At 40.4% G+C, this 20,839-nt stretch overlaps 1 protein-coding gene across 1 annotated transcript; it reads right to left on the bottom strand.

Annotated features, from left to right (window-relative positions):
- Nucleotides 1-1,390: 1,390 nt before the first annotated feature.
- HPRT1 (hypoxanthine phosphoribosyltransferase 1) lies at nucleotides 1,391-20,692 on the bottom strand. Its single transcript, XM_030449039.1, has 9 exons — nucleotides 20,583-20,692; nucleotides 18,450-18,556; nucleotides 17,007-17,190; nucleotides 11,690-11,755; nucleotides 10,742-10,759; nucleotides 8,439-8,521; nucleotides 6,417-6,463; nucleotides 4,083-4,159; nucleotides 1,391-3,473 (listed from the first exon to the last, which is right to left on the bottom strand). The coding sequence occupies exons 1-9, from the start codon at nucleotides 20,607-20,609 to the stop codon at nucleotides 3,426-3,428; spliced, it is 657 nt and encodes a 218-aa protein (XP_030304899.1). The 5' UTR covers nucleotides 20,610-20,692; the 3' UTR covers nucleotides 1,391-3,425.
- Between the last annotated feature and the right edge of the window lie 147 nt (nucleotides 20,693-20,839).

Below are 20,839 nucleotides of genomic sequence, written 5' to 3'. Positions count from 1 at the left end.
ACTCTCATGCTTAGAGCTAGAAGCAGCTTCCCCATCAAAATAGCTTCTGTACTACAACTGCTTGTGAATTTAAATAAATTATAAGCTTTTATATAATAAATAAGACGAATAAAAAGGCCACTGTGATGTCTCATTTGCTTACAAACATACTTGCCTACAGCTGAGATCTGATCTTGCAAGGTGCAACCTGAATGGGAATTAAAGGCAGGCAGACCCAGCAGAAAGAGTCCTTTAATGAGCTGTGAGCAACCAGCTCCCTGTAAGTAGTGTCAGATCCTCACTGCTGGATTAGTGCATGCTTGGCAGGATTTTCAGAGCATAATAGACAAAGAAACACCACCACCATTTAGAGCAGTCAGGATATACAATTACAAGGCAACTTGTAAGATCCTCATTTATCTTAATTTTTAAAACCAGGCTTCATCCTCCCCAACACCCCCCTCGAGTGAGCTGCCAGCTCAATTCACAGAAAGACAAAGTTCACATCCCCAAGCTCTGCCTGGAGCACTTTAGAGTCTGTTCAGTGTGGATTTAAAGCAAGAAGAAACATCCAAACCAGAGCTACACATCTGCAGTACCAGGTAGGGCAGCACCAGAGGTCTGCAGGAGGTGGGAATGACCAAAACATCCCAAAATGCCAGATGTCACAGGGGAAGACAGTACAGTGAAGCCTATAAATATGCAAAATTATCTTTCCAGCATTTTTTGTGAAATGTGAAACTATAATGAATTTCAATGTTTCAAGGTTTTCTCTGTGCTGTCACAATGTCTTAACAATATGTCTGGGCTGCATAAAGCTTGATCTGCAGAGGTGTGACTAAAACCTGTTTTTTAAACCGGAATTACTGCAAAAAAAGTAACTTTTAAACTTTTTTCAAGGGAGAATTTATCAGTGCACACCCAGGTGCTGTAAAATGCTGCAGTATAGCAAGGATGAGGAGGTAGATAAACTTTTTATCTGAAAAATTTTCACAGAGAGTAACAGAAGCTTTTAAACAAGGAATCCCTCTGGGGTGATAAACTTCATCTGCCAAGCACCTATGTGAAGGAAGTAAAAAAAAAAAAAGAAAAAGTGCCTGTTCCCTAACATTTCAAATATGGGTATGTAATTTTTATATATTGACCTTTTCCATTAGAAGGAAAGGTTTGTTAGGAGGTAGACCTGGATCCTGTGGGAGTGCTCCTAGGGACAGTGAAGCTCCTGAGTATCTTCCCAAACCTCTTGAGGCTACACGTGTCCATGTATTTCCAACTCCTATCCTTGACAGAGCAGTTATTTCTCCACTCCAGCCATGGTTTGGAAGATAAACCCCTTGTGACTAACTCAACCCCTCCTCCCAGATCAGAGCATTTGAATAACCATCTAGGAAAAAAGACAGGAAAACATTTCAGGACAAAATAATTTAAGGGTTTAGTACTAAAAGATATCATCAGATTCTCACTCATCATCAATTCTCACTCTTTTAATGAATAAATAGGTACTTTTAAGCCACACATCCAGTGCAATCTGTAGATGCCATTAATTTATTTTTAAACACTCTATAGTAGGAACCATTAAGATGGTTGGAGAAAACACCACTTTTTAAGATTAGATGTTAAGTTCAACCAGAACTAATGAAAACTTGAACAGATGTAATAATTCTCCAGTGGGTTCATATTTTCTATGTTGCTTTTGTGTTTCTTCTTCTTGGAGGTGCATCATGTTTCCTGCAACAAGTCATCCCAGGGACAGCACAGGTTCTCAATAAGGCACATACACAAACATTATTTAGGACATCAAGAAATACAATCTGTTAGGAAAAAAAAAAAGCTCTTTTGAACATTAACTGTAACATTGCAGAAGTATAGTTTAATCATGAGCAGGATTCTAATATTTGATAATGAAAATTTTGATTTACAAATAGATCTCCTACACCCTGTGGCCATTTGATCTAAACTACGTTGTGTAAATTATTCATATTTTAGGTCTGCTACTACTAGAGCTGTAACTGAAGACACCACAGATGGACAATGATGTGCAGTACTTGACACAGCACAGACACACAACTTAAACTTCAAAAAAACCCACAAAAAGCCCTTTCAAAACAGGCTGGCAAAACCTTCATTAAGTATCAAGCACTGACCAGTGTTAATTGTGAGCATGCAGTGGAAGAGCCCATGTGCAGAAGTCCCAGAATGGTGTAAGCTGAGGGACAGAAAAGCACAGCACAGGCCCCAGCTGGACTGCCATGTTTAAAGAAACAAACTCAAATGGTTATTTACACAATGATTGTGGATTTTTCCCACTTTTTTTTCCCCCACATAATCTCCACTCTTAATTTTTGCCAAAAACAGAACTAAGGGGAGTGCTTAAACCATTTTCTCTGAAGTCTCCTTTGGTTGTAGAATAATCAAGTGTTTCAGTATCTTCCCTCAGCACTTTATCACCTCTCTTGTAGACAGGATCATGTTAACCCAAAGCTCTAGCAAGACAAATGCAGAGTCTGCCTCCACTGCCAGAAACACTTCTGAAAAATATTACTGAGAAGAAAATTTCAAGAGCATCTCAATATATAGAAGAAGTGGCATAGATGTATGGGGCTTATTTTAAAGAGACAGCCTTTATTTAAAGTACTTTGTTTTGTAGATCTTATAAAGTAAACATTACAATACTTTTTCACAAATATATTAAAATTGTTTAAATTTAAAAGGCAATTCCACTGACTGATGAATATTTTTGAAGAAAAAATATAATCTATAATCTAACTGAAACAGGCAGCTCAACTAAAACTAGATTTTAAACATTGTTCTGTCACTCCATCTCATTAAAAAAAAAAAAAAAAAAAATAACAGAAAGACATTTTTCACCCAGACTTCCCTTACAGCAATAAGGCAACTCCAGGAGATCTGCATGAGCTCCTGGGAGATTACAGATACTGTAACTGGCTGCTTCTCATGCTTTATAACACCCAAAGGTGCAACTATCCATTAATCACAATCACATTTATGCATTAAAATATAAAACTTAAATTACAGATTTTAAAATATTACTAATAGACTTCCCTATCATAAAATGTTTTACATTTACAGTACTTAAACTATTTAAGTTCTGGGTTGATGAGGTTTAAGCAATTTACCACTGCAGGAGTTAAACTCTGGAGCTTACAAACAGCACAACCCAACCAGGGGCAGCAATAGTCAGCAGAGTCATAGTGCAAATCAAAATAAGGAGTGCAGAATTGCACTAGCTGTTTACATTTCTAAAATATAAATGAACAAGACAAGATCTTATATTGTACATGCAATAAATTATAGTAAGCATATGAGGATGGGGCTGGGGCATTCTACAATTTTAGCTGGTGTTCCAGAGTTGAAGGCTGTGAAAGATAGGACTCAGTAAACAAAACATTTCAAAGCTCTGTTGTCATAGCACTTGAGCTGTGCTTTCATGCTTTGTACTTCTGCTTCCCCGTCTCGCTGATCACACAGATATGCTGAAAGACAACAAAAGTTTCTGTTAAAAAAGTCCTGTAAGAGACTGATGTTTTACACATCCATTTAGTGATGTGCTTCTGCAAAAAACACAAGCATGCTGTAGAGGTTTCTGTACAGAAGAATCTCGTGGTAGTTTATGCAGAGTAACTTAAGCCTTTTGTGTGTCTAGAGATCTCAACACTGCCTCCCTTCTCCTCCTTCTAATTATCCCACCCAGTGACTGATACAAGGTTGGTGAGACCCAGACGGAGAAGTAATGACTCAGAATGAAAGTGAACCCCTTTTAAATCCCAAGACCTCTCTTCTCCAATTCTTATATAACTAAGCAAAAGCATTTATTTGTTGTAGACATCTGGGAAGATAAGAAACTTCACAGGAACATCATACTGCTTCACAGTTGACAGGGGATGCACAGCCTCCATTCTGCATGTCATAGGAGCTCCAAAACACTGTCCTGCTGCTCTAGGGTTTGCTCTCAGTGTTGCATCACCGGCAAAACAGATTTGCACACAAGGCATGATTTACAGGAGGGAGAGGGATGTGAGATTCCCCTTCCTTCTTCCTCCCCTGTTTTAAATGTACAAAAACATACAGGAAAAATTACTTACATTCAAATCTCTGAAGTATTCATTGTAATCTAGGGCGTATCCCACAACAAATTTGTCTGGCACTTCAAATCCAACAACTGAAAAAGACCATAAGTCACCAGCACGTTAGAAAAGAACTTCCCAGAGTTCACAGGACCTTTTTACAGAGGCAATCTGTAGCTCACTTTATTTCTTCCACTCAAGTACCCTCAGACTAGTATTTGAGCTATTATAACATTTTAACTTTGTTCATTTTTTTCATCCACTGAATTAAGAATGGGGTTGGACTCGATCTCTTAAGATCCCTTCCAACCCCTAACATTCTGTGGTTCTGTGAAGAATAAACAGATGTATTTATTGCTTCACCCACAGCAGCACAGTGCTAGCACACAGTCTGAAAGAAATGAACAGAAGATCTACACACAGAATATCAAATTCCTTGGAAATTCCCTGCAACATTATAAACACACAGAAACAGAGCTGGTACTGCCCAGCCTCCTGCATGCTTGATGTGTCAGTGAAAAAGCAGTGGGATTGGTGAGCACAGTCCAAGTCACCCTCACAGATTCACTGAAGAGGCAGCACCTCTGGGAGCTGGACCTGCACCTTGGGTAGGGATGCAGGATGGGTACCCAAGGGCACAGTGGGCAAACACATTCAGTCATCAGCTCCTTCAAAACTATGGGTGTGCAAATCCAGCAAGACTCTCCAGCAAGGGGAGCAGAGTAATGTTGAGTGTCAGAACCACACACAGAACCACACATTGTAGGAATCCAAGCCTTTCCCCTTCAGAAACTGCCCAGATGGACCCCACTCTCAGGAGTCACAGAGCCATGGCCTCATATGTAGGGACACAGTGTGACTGCAGGACAGCTCTGCTAAAGCATAGCTTAAGTCCTGTGCCTTGGTAGAGAGAACAGTGAAGAGGCAAAGGGCTCTCTGTTCTTCAAGGTGTCACTTGTAGGTTTCAGAAGTATGTGGAAGGTTTTGTTGACTGGTATTGGTTTTTTCTTCTCCCAAAGAAGCTGCCTAAAAAGAGCACATCAGCTATTCCACAGCCTGTCTATAAGGGAACAGCTTTAGAAGGACACTTAGTGAGTGGTCAAGCAGTATCAGTCCAACACTATAAAATGACCAAAAATATAAAATTACATAAAACAATATACAATTTCCAAATGTATTTCTCCCCTCATGCTAAAATGAAAGACTCCTGAGCATGGTTTTGTTTTTTCTCTCAGCAGCATGGTTTTTCTCATCCTGGCTACAATAAAGCACTGCAAAGAAAATAGGGAGATAACTCATACAATTCAAATGAAAGCCTGAGAGCATCTTTTTTTAAAATTAAGGCTATGTTTAGCATCTACTTGGCCTCATAATACAGGGAAGAAATGGAGGCCCAGCTATTACTGCCTTGTTATCTCTTCTTTCAGAGCTCACATGTCCTGCACTGAACAGGTTGTCTCTGTGGACAGATAGCAAAACAAGTCATCTGCTGCATGATGCTCAAAAGGCAGCCCATTAACCAGCCAAGCCTGTAATAATATCTCAGAAATGAGGGGCAGCCTTGACTGAGGGGAACATCTCTGTTAAGCTTTTAAAGCACTGGAAAGTGTCAGTTCCAGAATATTGGGCAACCTTGGAAAGGAGGAGTAAGAGGATTCTGCTCCGAAATTCACTCCACTTCAATAATGAAACTACATAGTCCAGATTAACAGGAATTTAGCCTCTGGATCAGGGTTAAAACACATGGCACATCCCAAGGCAGGAGGAGGAATCACTCTGCTACCAATGTCTGATCTGGATGCTGTTTCTTTGTTTATGGTCTTGAGACAGACTGGAGAAGACAAGAAGAGAGTAATTCAGATGCCAAGACACAAATGGTTTTGTGCCAATGTAGGCATCTTACCACTGTCTGTAAAATTTTATCAACCCTGCTACCCCATGTGGTTCTCCCACATTCCTGGGGACATTCAAATGGCACAAGGTGGCTTGGTTTAGACACCCTCATCACTCCTCAAAGTGTTAATCTAGCAGCTTCTGCTGACCAAAGCATTTGACTACACACAAGACAGAAGAATGTGCAAATTAGATGGGTATAACCTGGACCAAAGTGTCAAAGTTCACTTCTCATACAGTAAAATGTTACAGAAAGCTTTAAAAAAAAAGCAAAACAGATCAGACCAAATTCAGATTGACTAATTCAAAGTACACTCCAAATAATTAAATTTCCTAAATAAATAAAAAGAAATAGTGAGAATCATTAGTGAAAACTTATTTTGAACATCCTTGGACTTTGACCAAGGGGTAAAAAATACAACAAGATACATTTATAATGTTTGTCAAAATGTCACTTACAGTCTGGTCGATATCCCACACTTCGAGGGGTTCTTTTTACCAACAAACTGTCAAATAAAACCAAAATAAAGCTGAAACATGGAAGCACTTGGTACAAATATTTGTGACTGTTCTGATGATAGACAAGCTGAATTTGACCTAAATGTACATAATTTGAAGGCTAATTACACATATTTCAAAGTATCATTTTATTTACAAGTGCAGACGATCATAACAACAAAGTCAAAACTTCCTAGAATCAGGAATGGCTACAGCCTAAAGGATATCTAACAGGTCTGCAAGAAAGAGGCTAGAAAATACTGATCTGGGTAGATTCTAATTGTGAAAAGAGATTTGGTGGGGTTTTATGTGTGTTAGGAACTTCAGGCACAAATCAGCTTGCAGGTAAGGAGGCAACTGCTTGGGATGTGGCCAGACCAACTGAGCTATTTCCAAAAACATTAACATTATGAAGAAAAAGTTCAGCTGCTTAAATGCAACCTCAGTTGCACTTGTACAGCATGTCCTTAACTTTTTCACTGGTAGTAGTAAATTACTCCCATTAAAAATAAATGTCAGTGGTTCTGATGATCAAGCAATGCAAACCAGCTCCACTTCTGCTGAATGAATAGTTAGAGGTATACGAAGCATGGAGATACAGAGCTGGGGCTACTGTAGTAGGGAGAAACTACTTGCTAGTTTGATTCACTCATTATTCAGTTGATCATTTTTCTCTCTTAGAAGACAAGCCCACAGGACTGATTATTTGTCTGTCTTTGCCATACTCAGTTTCTGGGAGGAAAAGAAAAGGTGGTTGATGAGTGGCATCACTGTGCACTAAGCACAAACCTCCATACCTCCTGCATCAGGAGGTGAGGCTTCATTTGTCAAAAGTCAGTTTCTATTTTAAACAGTTACTCAAAGTTCTGGTTGTGAGACTTATTTTTTGAGGACTGGTGTAGGATTTGATCAAAGCAGTCCCCAAAATCATAATGGAATTAATTCGCAGCTCCCTGCAACAACTGCTTAACTGTCAGAGAGAAAGATAATCTAAAAGTAAAAGGAGAAGTAAGTGAAGTTACTAACAACTTCATCTTACCTAGAATGATCACATTTACCTGCTTGGGTCTTTGGCAGACCCAAATTACTGTGCCAGGTTTAAACACCAGGAAACTGGACTTTGCTCAGAGTACATTACATTAATGATGTGTAACGGTAGCGTCGGGGCACTCCTCAGTGACAAATATTTAAAACCTGGCACACTTAATCCTGCTAGGGAGAAATCACCAACAACCTTACCTTCAGCAGGGTCATCTCCAGATCATCAGCAAGAAGAGCTGTTTTCCTATGTCTAACAACTGCTCTGACATTGTTATGGCAACACAACTGACTAGATATTGCACAGCTCTGCTTTATCTCTGATCCCCAGCAATCACTGTGTTTTCTTGTAAAATACACAACCACCATCTAGCAGCACAAAAGATGCAATTTAAGAAGAAGTAGGGAGAATGTTGATATTGGTTAATAATACAGTATCATCCCCAACATTTCTTGCTAGTTTCAAGTTATTGAATTATGTTTTAAAACTAACTGATTAAAGATGTAGCTAAGGAGAAAAACATGGAACAGCATAGAGCTGGATGACTCTCACAGGATGACCCCTAAAGCTCAGCTGCAGTATGCACACTATGCAAACAATAAAGCTAGTGTGCAAACTAATTTAATTATAAAATTAAAGAAAACTAAAGAATCTTCAGTGCACAGGTACACCACTGCAGCATACTGAGGTTGTAGATAGACACGAAGAAATAAACATGCTTGGATAGATATTAAATATACCTAAGTGACAACCACTTTTTTTTTATCCTCATAACAAATAAAAGCCTACTTTTATGAACTAAATTTGTGTTGGAAATACCTCTACCAACTTAAAAGCGTACTATTTTTCTAAGACCAAAAGATTATTTTTTTTTTTACACTGCCTGTCATACTTAGGATGAAATACAGCACAAGTAATAATCATAATAATCATCAAAAATTTACCTGGCTACTTTCACCATCTTTGGGTTGTACTGCTTAAGTAGAGACAGCAATGTTTTCATTGTTTTACCAGTATCAATTATATCCTGAAAATAAATAAAAAAAACCAACCTCATGTAAGAAAGATTATTAAACATGTCAGAGTAGCATGAATTAAACAACAGTACCTAGTAGGATATCACACTGAAGCAAACTGTACCTGGTCAAAGAACCATGACAAGACAGGAATCAGAATTTAGCATCTGCAAAATGCTAATTAGGAATTGATGTTCTTTCTGTCCTATTTTCTAAGCAAATTATATACATAGATATTTGTCATAGATCAATTTTTTACATAGAATCATAGAATCACAGAATTCTTAGGGGTGAAAGGGACCTCAAAGATCATCTGGGTCCAACCCCCTGCCATGGGCAGGGACACCTCCCACCAGATCAGGTTGCTCAGAGCCTCATCCATCCTGACTTCAAAAACTTCCAGGGATGGGGCTTCAACCTGCTTGCTCCCTGGGCAACCTGTGCCAGTATCTCCCAACACTCATGATGAAAAACTTTTCCTAATGTCTAATAAGAATCCACCTAACTCTAGTTTTAACTCATTCCCCCCTAAGCCCTACCACTACCTGAGATCCTAAAAAGTCCCTCACCAGCTTTCCTGTAGCCCCCTTCAGATACTGGAAGACTACAACAGTGCCTCTGAAGCCTTCTCCTCTCCAGACTGAATAACCCCAACTCTCTCAGTCTGTCTTCATAGGAGAGGTGCTCCAGCCCTCTGATCATCTTCATGGCCCTTCTCTGGACACACTCCAGCACATCCATGTCTTTCTTGTGACAGGGGTTCCAGAACTGGATGCAGTACTCCAGGTGGGGTCTCACAGGAGTGGAGTAGAGGGGGAGAATCTCTTCCCTGATCTCCTGGCCACACTTTTCTTGATGCAGCCAAGGATCTGGTTGGCTTTCTGGGCTGTTGAGCTCCTCATCTCCCAGCATCCCCCAGTCCTTTTCTTCAGGGCTGCTCTCAAGCCAGTCATTGCCCAGCCTATACCAACCCAGATGCAGGACCTTGCATTTGGTTTTGTTGAACTTCATGAGGTTGGCATGAGCCAACTTCTCCAGCCTGCCAAGGTCCCTCTAGATGCCATCCCTTCCCTCCAGTGTGTCAGCCACACCACACAGCTTGGTGTCACCAGTCACTCAATGCCACCATCCACATTGCCAACGAAGATGTTAAAAAAAGACTGGTCCCAGTATGGATCCTTGAGGGACTCCACTTGTCACTGGCCTCCACTTGGACATGGACACATTGACAGCAACACGTTGGCTCCACAGAGTGGTCCATCCATCAAACCCATGTTCTACCAGCTTGGAGACCAGGATGTTGTGTGGGACTGTGTTGAAGGCTTTGTAATCTGTGTAAATGATGTTGGTTCCTCTTCCCTTGTCTACTGATGTTGTGACCTTTTCATAGAAGGCCATGAGATTTGTCAGGCACGATTTGCCCTTGGTGAAGCTGTGCTGATTATACCCAATCACCTCTTCATTATTCTTCTGCTTCAGCAGTGCCTCCAGGAGGATCTGCTCCATGATCTTACCGGGCACAGAGGTGAGACTGAGCAGCCTGTAATTCCCTGGATCTTCCTTCTTTCCCTTTTTGAATATTGGGGTTATGTTTTCTCTTTTCCAGTCAGTGGGGACTTCACTGAACTGCCATGACTTTTGCAATATAATAGAGACCAGTTTAACAACCACGTCTGCCAGTTCCCTCAGTACCTGGGGGTGTATCCCATCAGGTGCCATGGACTTGTACAGTTTCATGTTCTTCAGATGGTCACAAACCTGATCCTCACTTACAGTGGGTTAGGTTACACATTTTAGGATATCCCTACTAAAAAACTCTTTCTAACCCTGCAGTTTAATTTCCTAGCTTGCTGTTATAAATCCAGAATGTTGTGCTTACTATAACTTAATTCAGGCTACTGTTTACATTTTAAAATAAAATAGAATATTTAAAAAATAATATAAAATAAATAAATAAAATAAAGATATTTTATAGTTGATAGAATCACAGAAAACTGAAAGCAAATGCAAGCCATTTTACATGGATATTTTCCTTGTCAAATTTTGCTGTTGGATGCAATTTGAAATTCAAAACAGCATTTCAAATTCAGAGCCCAGCTGCAAAGTTCAGGTATGGAATCAGCAGCTGAAGACCCAGAAATCAGAAACTGTAGGTTTTCTGGCTTAAGAACAACTTCTATTAGAACTTACCAGTCATGTATTTGAACTTCAAAGTGAAATGTAATACTTACTTCTACAATCAAAACATTCTGGTGGGAAAACAAAGGGAAAAAGAAAAAAAAGAAAGAAAAACCTGTTAGTATCTAGAGAATATCCTGTTTCTTACATATACAAATCACTGCAACACATTAATTTCCACTGCAGTTCAATATCTGTACCACCATTTCTATATGTTTACAGATGCAACACCAAACTCCATGTTGGCAAGAAGACTCAACATCTCATGTTGAATACGAAGTGGTCTTTAAATTATTTAGACTTTGAGAACTCCAGATCCATGTAAAAAGAGATCACAACAGTCTATATTTTTTACTCTTCTACTGCAAAGAGTGTCATATACAGAGACAGACACAATTCTGCCATGCACACATCCTTTCTATTGAGCTGTGACACACATGCCTTAAGGATCATGTACATGGAAGGAGAGGGGGAAAGTGATGTGTTTGAACAGAGCTGGAGGCACTGATGCTTTAACCCCAGATACCTGGCTCAACTCATCTCCATCACAGAGTCACTGGACAAAAGCAGATTCCAAATGTGCATTCCCCAATTCCTTCTCTCCTCACTGCCTGTAGTGGGAACCCCCATTCCCAACCTGCATGTTATGCTTCTCCTCCAGTATGAATTCCTGACACTACTTAAGTGAAATGCCAACAAAGCAGATAAATAATGGTAATTTATAAACAACAACAACACCCACAAGGTTATTCTTCCTAGGCACTGCAGAAGAACAAATCTACTGAACCTCACCTGGTGTTTGACAGTAGCTTTTTTCGTTTAGACTAAAATGATGGTTTTAGTGGGGCTTATCCACCTCTCAGTGACAAACACTAAATAAAACTTTACTGGTTTCATTTTTTAAACCCCTTAATCTTCACACACTAAAAGAGCAGCCTTAAAACCACACAAGCATGTGGGTTCTTTGTAAGTTCCAAAACAGAACCACTGAAGAGCCATACCTTCCCAGTCAAGGTTGAGAGGTCATCCCCGCCAATGACTTTTATATCTCCAGTGGACTGATCATTCTAATAGGAAAGAGAAGGGCAAGCATTAGCATGACCAGAATTGGTGTCATTTTTCTTCCAGCAAATACCAGAACTGTAAAATAACCACTGAATATTAATGCTTCCAGAAACACAACTGCAACAGCATCTCTCTCTCTGTTAACTACAGAATGAAGAGTGCTCCAATTCAAAGATGGTATTTCAGAATAAAGACTGCTAAACAAAAGCTCTGCATAAACACAGGCACCTTCCCTCATCTCTGACCACACATACATATCTAAAAATATATGATTTCCTATTAATTTCCTATTAATTAATTAATTTCCTATATGATTTCCTATTAATGCCTACAGATCAGAAAATAAGACTTGTTTCCAAGCTGCATGCAGCTACAGAGCTGGTAATTTACATTTTGAACTTCAATGCTTTAGACAAGAATAAACAAATATAACAGTAACAGCCAGCAAACAAGGCACAGATTAATATTTAGAAATATAAGCTACAAAAATAGCCAGAAAAGCTTATCTTTGCCTAATATACAAGAAATATTATTAAGACCAAGTTGTTTCTTGAAGTATTTGAACAACAACACCATCACTACAAAAGCATTTTGCTTCATTAAAATGAAATTTAACACAAATGTAATGTTATACAATAATGTTAAAAACATCTGCTAGCAGTGCTTCACAGATCCTTGCAGTTTATTTAATGTCATTCAACTGACTTTAAACCTTGACAGTCTTATCACAGCTCATATGAGATGTGAGATGCCTGTAACTGTGCTACTTAGACTGCCCTACAATTTAATCATTTCAGTTGAAGGTTAATATTGCTTATCAAACTTTATTCTTGTAGCTCCTTAACCACATACCTTCTTTCTTAGAAAACTGGTACTATTTTGCTGCTGCACCTTGAAGCCTATGTGTGCTACATGAACTGTAGGCAAAACTTTATAATGGTAGCACAACAAAGGGGAAACAAATTATTTAAAGAGTTCCACACCAAGTACACAATGAGTAGCAGTGGGATGAAAGTGAAGAACAAATGTACTAAAACCCTTCCAACAGTGGTGTCAGTGCTCCAGGATAAAGAAGCAGTGACTGCTCCAAGCATATGAAAGGAAATAATAAGATATTTTCCTTTAAGATACCTATGACACAACATAAAAAAGCCCCCCAAACTAGAAAAAGTATCTTTTCAGTTTTACTCCACGTGTTTCAAAGAAAACATGAGTTTTACCCACTCCAAAATTACACTGAAGTGACATTTTTCATCCTGTAAGGAACAGTCTTTTTTTATAAATAGCCAACTATTTCAGTGCTTCCATAACAGTGCAAACAATAGCTAAAGTGAACAGCATCACTGTCACTGTGTTAAAAAAGTTCAAAAACAAAGCTGTCCAGAATAATTGCTGCTTGACCCAGTAGAGATACACATTGCTACTGAATGCCTGAGATACTGGCTAAATCAACCACAAAAATGTGATTCAGCTAAGCACTGTATTAGTAAAGCTGAAGGGCATTTCCTGTGTTCACTCATCTTAAAATTATCTTAAATGACAGCTTCTTTTAGCCTTCCCTTGTTTATGTTGGAGGATTCTCTCTTATCTATTCCTAAACCAATAAGGATTTCATCCTCCTTCCATGGAAGAATGTAAAACACTAACTCCTTAGGGAACAAGGAAGGAGAAACATGCTACAGGTATTATTTTCCATTAAAATTATGTGCACAGATTGTTCTTCTTGGCATATGCATAAAATCAGGTTCCTAGTGATCTGTTTGGCAACAAAGCAACACACTGCACTCAAACAAGACCACCACAAAACTCTAGGTCACTGGAGACACTTGGATTATTAATATTTAAGTGTGATGACCCACAGAGAAAAAGCAATCTAACCTACAGAACTTTCCTGCTCCTTCCCACCAAAAGCCATATAAATTGCTACACTTTCTAATGCAAAACATAAATCTTCATTGGCATATAAATCTGCATGACTGTGTGAGTACTGAGTCCCTGAGCAATTAAAGGATTAAAAACAGCTAAAGAATTTCCAACACTGGTTGTAACTGGTGTACCCATTGGAAAGAACCTTGTTTACTAATTAAGCGAAGTTTTAATTAACCTCAGGAGCATTATTTTTTATTTCAGAGCTGGTAAGGCTTTAATGCTGCGCAAGGGCTTTACTGTTCAGATCTGTTTTCACTGTCTTCCCAGTGTCACTAATAAGAAACAGAAGTGCTTTACAAGACTATAACTCATACTCAAATGACTCCAAGATCACATTTTAAAAAGGTATTTTTAAGTTCCTTATGGATTTGCTACAAGACTTGCTTAACAGAGACCTCTCAGAGGACTGCTGTGACCAGCCTAACCAGAGCCTACCACATCCTCCACTGAAAAATCCCCATTTTCCCAAGTAACAGTGCAACACATCCATTGCCTTTTGGCTGCCCTTCATGACTACACAAGCAACACTTGCTCATTTCCATGTTTAAATGCAGGAGACTGGGGAAAAGCCATTCTTCTTGTAGCACAAACAAAATAAACTGTTTGTCAAGAAGACTGAAATCTGGGGCTGTTCACTAACACTATCTCTCCATTTCTTAACAGCTTGCCAGATCATTAAAATTCAACTGTAAGGACTCAGAAAGCTGGAGTTACAAGCAAAGTTTAATCAGAGCTTCATCATGTCAGTATTCTTAGAGAATTATTTTTGGGACTAGAACAGTATGAACTCTGCATTGCAAGATGAAAACCCCATATGCTTGTAAATATTAACGATTGGTTTAAAACAAGAACAGAATCTCAATTACACCACTTTCAGAACCATTACACAAGTTCAGCTGCTTTGTTCATGCAACGAGGGTATTTTTAACATCTTTTATCCAGCCTGTATAGGATAGGCAGCATGATCCAGTAATCACATCCAAAGACAGTGACAAGAGAGCTAATTCCATTTTCAACTGTCCATTAAAGCTTGCAATGGTTTTCACATCACTAAATGCAGATCCCTCCATCTAGTAAAGCACAGATAAAAACTACTGAGCAGATTTAGCATTCTGACACTATTAATAATAGAAGACCTAGTCAAGCTGTTACATACTCGTTTATGTTAGGACAATCTCATCCAGTCTATGAAGTTATGCAATCTAAATGCCACAAGTCTGGATATTAATAACCACCTAAGAGAGTCCACAGATATTAAATGCTTATAAATATTGTAGTGGAGGCATCAAATAACAGGAGCTCCTCACTGATCTAGAACAAGAAAACATTCTTTTATAGAATTGTCTGACAAAACAAAAGACCCTGAAGTCAACACCTCAAGAAAAAAATTCTGCTCAGACAGCTGTCTAAATTCTTCTTCTTTTCTCTTTATCTACTAATTTTTACTACAAAAAACAGGCTTTTAATTTCCACAAAATTTACTTTGCTGCTCACTTCCCTACTAATATCAAGGTATTGCATTTTTGGGGAGTAATGAAAAAAGCAGCTGTAGTAAACAAATGAAGCCAAGCATGACTAACATACCAGTGTGAACAAAGAAAACATGCATAAACCAAAGCAGCTTTGCCTTTTAACAGAGGGATTATTTTCAGGTGTTTCAAACCTTTTTCCATGTTAGTCAGAAGGCAGAAACAGTGAAAGGGTGCAGTCTTTATATTGTTTTTAAACAAGCCAAGTTACTGGAAGCATTCCTTGAAGAAAGCAGAAGATACACCCAGAAAAAAAAGGTGGGAGTCATTGTTTCTTACTCTTTTCTATATTATCCTACAATGAAGATACTCAGCTTTCTGCTGTGTCTTTTACAGACAGAATATATGGGCATGTGGTGGCTTAGTGGTTAAGCAGAGTAGAGGCAGGAGCCTGAATCTTTTGTGGGGAGCAGAAGGCAGAGATGTTAAACAGATCTCACCCACTGATTTAAACACAGAGCACAAGGACAGAGAGTGCCTTGTGAGAGCCAACCAAAGGCTGGTAGGAACCTCGCTGACCAGCCTTGCTTCCCCTTTAAAGAGCACAGCTAAATTACTGCCTCACACTCAGCAATGTGAACGTGGTTTCCAGGTAACCCCTGGATGTCCAACCTCAGGGCTGCCTGTCCTGCAAATGGACCTAAGCAATGCCTCACACAGCTCTGGGCTTCACCACAAAGTGTTAACAGGCTGCTCAACAGCAACCAGAAATTTGTGAAGTTCTTTTGACAGTCCAAACTAAATCTGCAAATGACTCTATCCCTGGTTTCTCAGTTTAATGAAATGAAGGATGAGACAGAGCTTCCAATTTAGTAATCCCTATTTGTTTCTACAGGAATAGTCACTTGTCTAAAACCATGGCAAGTAGCCCATACTGCTGACTTGAATGCAAAGTTGCTGAGACAGAACTAACAGCATAAACTTATGAAACAATTTATTCAAACACACTAAACTGAAGCAAAAAAATGTAATTATTTCCATGCTACAGATGGTCTTATGGAACAAATTATAAATATCATCCTGAAAACATGAGACTGGGCTGCAACACACACCCATACAGTACTAACATACATCTGCTTTGTCCTTTGACCTGCAGAACATAACCTTGTGCTTCCCACTACGAAATGCACACATTAACACATGATACAGAATATTCAATTTCCCTACAAATTTAAAGTCTTTTGTTCAGAAGAAAAATATATAGTTTTCCAAAAATGTAAACCCAAGACTATGGGTTTAGTCTTGAAAACATAGGGCCATATTCAGTGGCTACTAATCATAAATCAAGGTTTATTAATCTAGTATTTCCTCAGGGCAAAATACAACTGATTTTCTTCATTGTTTGGCTGAGCCAATCAAAAGATGAGAAAGGGAACTCGGATCAAACTGTTTTTGCAGCTTTCAAGTCTTCCTGTCCAAAGGATGACATCAAAGCCATATAAAAATTACCAGAATTAAATTTTTAGAACCATAGTTGGAGGATACTCCTCTATTATTATAGAGCCACAGTTTCAGAGATGGGGTAGCAAGCAGAGAGGAAATTACTTAACAAGTAAAGGATGTGGAAAGGGCCTCTCTGCACTGCATAAGTATTTTAGTGGGCTGTGTAGATATCAAGCTGTAAAAGAAACCAGAGCATATAATAAGGAAGAGTAAATAGTCTTGTGACTCTTAATTGCCTTAGTTAGTTGTTTAATATAAGCATATTCTGGCAGTAACAATACTAAGATAATTCTGTTAATCTGAAGTTAGTGAAACTCATATATAAATTGCACAGTACTGCACAGATACTTACACAATAACTCTTCAACCTAATGAAGTCAACAGTCATGGGGATTGATTTGTCACTGTTTCTGTTCAGTGCTTTGATGTAGTCTAATAAATCAGCAAAAAATTTATAGCCACCCTTGAGTACACAGAGTGCTACAATGTGGTGTCCTCCCATGCCCTTCATAATTTCTCGTGCCAGTCTCTCTGTCCTGTACAAAACAAAGAAAGATTCAGCTGTCATAACACATTCCATTTGCTTACTATAGCAGCAGCATTTTATACTCACAGTAGCAAACACATGCATCAAACCAGGAAACAAATTTTTACACATTATTGGTCAACAAAGTTTTGCCTTTCAAGGTTAAGCTAACAGGAGCACTGCCAAAGGCTTTTTTTTGCATACATCACACTCAGCCAAAGCAGATCTAACACCCTGACACCACTTCACCTAAGATGTGCAACAGGAAGGTGTTTTCTCTTTCCCCAGCTTCCATGCAAAGAGAAATGCAAGCTAAAACAACTAAAGAGACAGAAACCTTCACTAACTGAGGAGCAAGAAAATTCTCAAACTGTAAACTAAGGAGTTTATTTTTATTTGCCAAGCTAGAATGCCAGAAATTTGTCCTAACTGCAAAATACAATGCCAGTGAGGCAGGGCAAGAGAACACTGCACCATTCTTATGCAATTATTGTTTCTAAATTTATCTTGTATTTTATTTTAGAAAGGATGGTATGTGTTTATTGTGTGCCAGCTGATAGCAGGTTTCTCAGAGAAACCCTACCATTGTAAACTTTATGTCAATTGCTTAATGATAAGCACTTTGTTCAGTTTTTTTCCTATATATGGACTTCCAGTGCAAAGGTTTTCCTATATTTAAAGAAACCCAACATTTTATAGGAATGTTTATTATATCCAAGCAAACAGCACCACACGAAGTCTGGATGCAGTCACAAGATAAAATTTCCCCAGCAAATCCCAAATTTCAGCAACCACAGAGGCAACAGACTGCTACCTGCAGAGGCAAATGCCTTTCCCAGAAGGCAGGAGAGAGGTGGGTATTACTTACTCACCACATGAGCATGATAAAGTCTAAGATGATGTGATTAATAATTTATTTTTATTAATATACTAAGGAAATTCAAGAGGCTCGAGTTGTTTTCTGACTGACTGGCACAGTATCTCCTAATTAGGTTTTAAGAAGGCAAAACAAAGAAAGTCATAGCTTGCTATGTGCCACTAAATTTTGCTCCAGAATTATGACAAATTGGCAAACAATAGCATAACTGCAAATGTACAAACACACAGAAGCCAAACAACAAAGAGTTAATTAGCACTTGTACTTCTTAGTCTCTAATTAAACGTAATCTATTTAGACAGTTACCAGGCAGCAAAACTATCACTGGAAGATTGTTTATTCCAGTGCCATGGCATCAGCTGGAGCACTGTACTGTCTGAAGTCAAACCAACCTGTCCATGATGAGCCCATGAGGAATATAGACTTTTTCCAAATCATCTGCATAATGTTTAGGTATGCAAAACAAGTCCAGGTCATAACCTTGTTCATCATCACCAATCTGAAAAAGAAATACAGTGAGGTTTCTACAAAGCTTTATAGAAAGTCTGTGGAGAGAAACTGCAAGTCCTTTACTTTATTCAGGAAGCTATCAAACCTACTGATCCTCATTCATCAAGATCACCTTCCTTTCCCTCTCTCTAAAAAACATTAGTGACACTGAACACAGTGTAAAGTGTAATCAACCAGATACAGTTCACAAGAGTTGCTTGAAATACCACATGAGCTGTTGTGCAATACCATGTGGAGAATAAATTAAGTAATAACAAACACTGTCCTACACTGGAGAGCAGGAAAATGAACTTACTACCCTTCAGTGAATCTCTTCATTCCATTAAAAAAATAATCAACGAGGGTTTTAACACCTTTGATTTTCCTAGTGTAATGCAAAACCTGAATTTGCAATTAAACAAGCAGGGTTTTGACAGGGACATCTTCCCAATCTCTGCAACACCAAATCACAACAAAACACAGAAACTAATTTCCAGGACAAGACAGGACAGCTCCATGAGCATGACAAGTGATGCTGCTGTGAAGGAAGCCTTCCCAGACCAACCTCTGCAAACTGTGGAGGTTCAAGTTCTTTCAGAATCTGAAAGTTTTACTTCAGCAACCTGTTCTGCACAGGCAAATTAAATTCCCTGTCTGAAACAGCCTGCAATATTAGCAAGTGTATATTAATTAGGACAACGGATTAGCACGTGTATATAATTATACCAAACACAACTGAGGTCGATTCGCCTTTCCTGAACCTTAACCTGGCCACAACCTGAAAACGACAATGTGGTTTTTAATTACTTCACTCTCAGGTTATGCAGCTGAACGCTACAACGAGTAAAATGAAGTCAAGAATTTCAGAGGGAAACCCAAAGCTTATTACTGACAGCTCACCAGGGCGAGCATTTTAAGTATCCATTTTGGCTACTGCTGCTCTTGCAGGACACAATCTTATTTCAGTGCCTACGGAAGCGCTTCCTTGGCCTGTGATCAGCCAGTTGTTTACATGGTTTTGTGCTGTCTAACCCCTAATGACTATTCCACCCTCCCATACAGATCAGACCCTGTGCGAGCTACGGGTCTCTGGGTCCCCGATCAGGGTAACTGCAGTCCAGACTGGGTAAGGCTGCTCCCTCCCAAACCCCATGGTATTATCCTGCGGTTCAGACCCATCATTATGTGTAGTGTGCCTACTAAACCTTCCTTGCTGCACCTGACAGGGAACGGGGCCTTCCTACAGCTTTTATCACAGTTTTTTTTTTTTTAATTGACTGCAGGGATTTACAGTCGCAACCTTGCAGCCAGCGCAGCTCTCAGCCATGAGACACCACATGGGCTTCATGCGCATATTAAAAAGATAAGAGATAATAAAAAAAAGAATACGCAGGAGCCTTAGCAAATAGAACCACGATGCAAAAAAGTGTCCCCTCGAATGCTCTCCCTCTAAAAATACACCCTAAATTAAACATTTAAGAGACGTACCCGTCCCCCCCGCCTCTCACCACCAACCCGGTGCCTCCCCTGCACGCTACGGAAAGCAACAGGAATAGGAAGTTGTGCCACGCCGGGCTCCGCGCTGCTGGAACTTGCTTCCCCTTGGCTGCTGAGGCGGCAGCTGCAGTTCTTCTCGCTGTCCTCCCGACTGAAGCCCTCCCGAGATGCCCTCCCGTCACGGCCAAACCCACCACCGAGCTGCCCGGCGGCGGGCGGGGGTTCGGCGGCCCCGGCCCGCTCGGGGAAGGGGGGGCAGGGGAGAGAGCCCCGGGTCGGGCACCCCTCAAGGTGACTCCGCGGTGTAGCGGTTCCCGCCGCTGAGCAATGCCTCCCGGCCGGCCGCCCCTCTGCCTCACAAATCACCAGATTACGGGGGGCAGGCGGCACTCCCCTCCCCTCAGCCGGGGCGGCATGGCGGGAGACACCCTTCAGGCGCCCGGCAGACCCCGGCCCGGCGCAGCGGCGGCGGCAGCAGCAGTGGGCAGGCTTCCCGACGGGGGCGAGGCCGCGACGGCGGCGCCGGGGGCCGCACTCACCACAATGCAGGGGCTGGGGGTCTCCATGGAGCGGGGCGGCCGCCGGCGGCAGCTGCGGGCGCTGAGGAGGAGCGGTGGCTGCGGCGGGCGGCGAGGAGCGGGGAGGCGCCGCGCCCCGCAGCGGCCCGGGCGCCGCCTCCATGCTCACGCCCTCAACATGGCTGCGGCGCCGCCGCCTTCTCCGGGAGCCAGAGGCCTGCACCGGTACCGGCCCGGTGCGGGGACGGGGCTGGGGCGGCCACGCCGGCAAAACCCTC

This window comes from Calypte anna, chromosome 4 (assembly GCF_003957555.1).
Source record: "Calypte anna isolate BGI_N300 chromosome 4, bCalAnn1_v1.p, whole genome shotgun sequence".
NCBI classification, from domain to species: Eukaryota; Metazoa; Chordata; class Aves; order Apodiformes; family Trochilidae; genus Calypte; species Calypte anna.
This window is presented reverse-complemented; position numbering and strand designations above follow the sequence as displayed.

Excerpts from the sequence above, each read along its gene's own strand:
- HPRT1 (XM_030449039.1), bottom strand. The coding sequence starts at position 20,609 with ATGGAGACCCCCAGCCCCTGCATTGTG. Across the intron at positions 17,191-18,449 it reads CATGGGCTCATCATGGACAG|GACAGAGAGACTGGCACGAG; the intron begins GTTGGTTTGACT and ends TGTTTTGTACAG. Across the intron at positions 4,160-6,416 it reads TGTGGGATATCGACCAGACT|TTGTTGGATTTGAAGTGCCA; the intron begins GTAAGTGACATT and ends GGTCTTTTTCAG.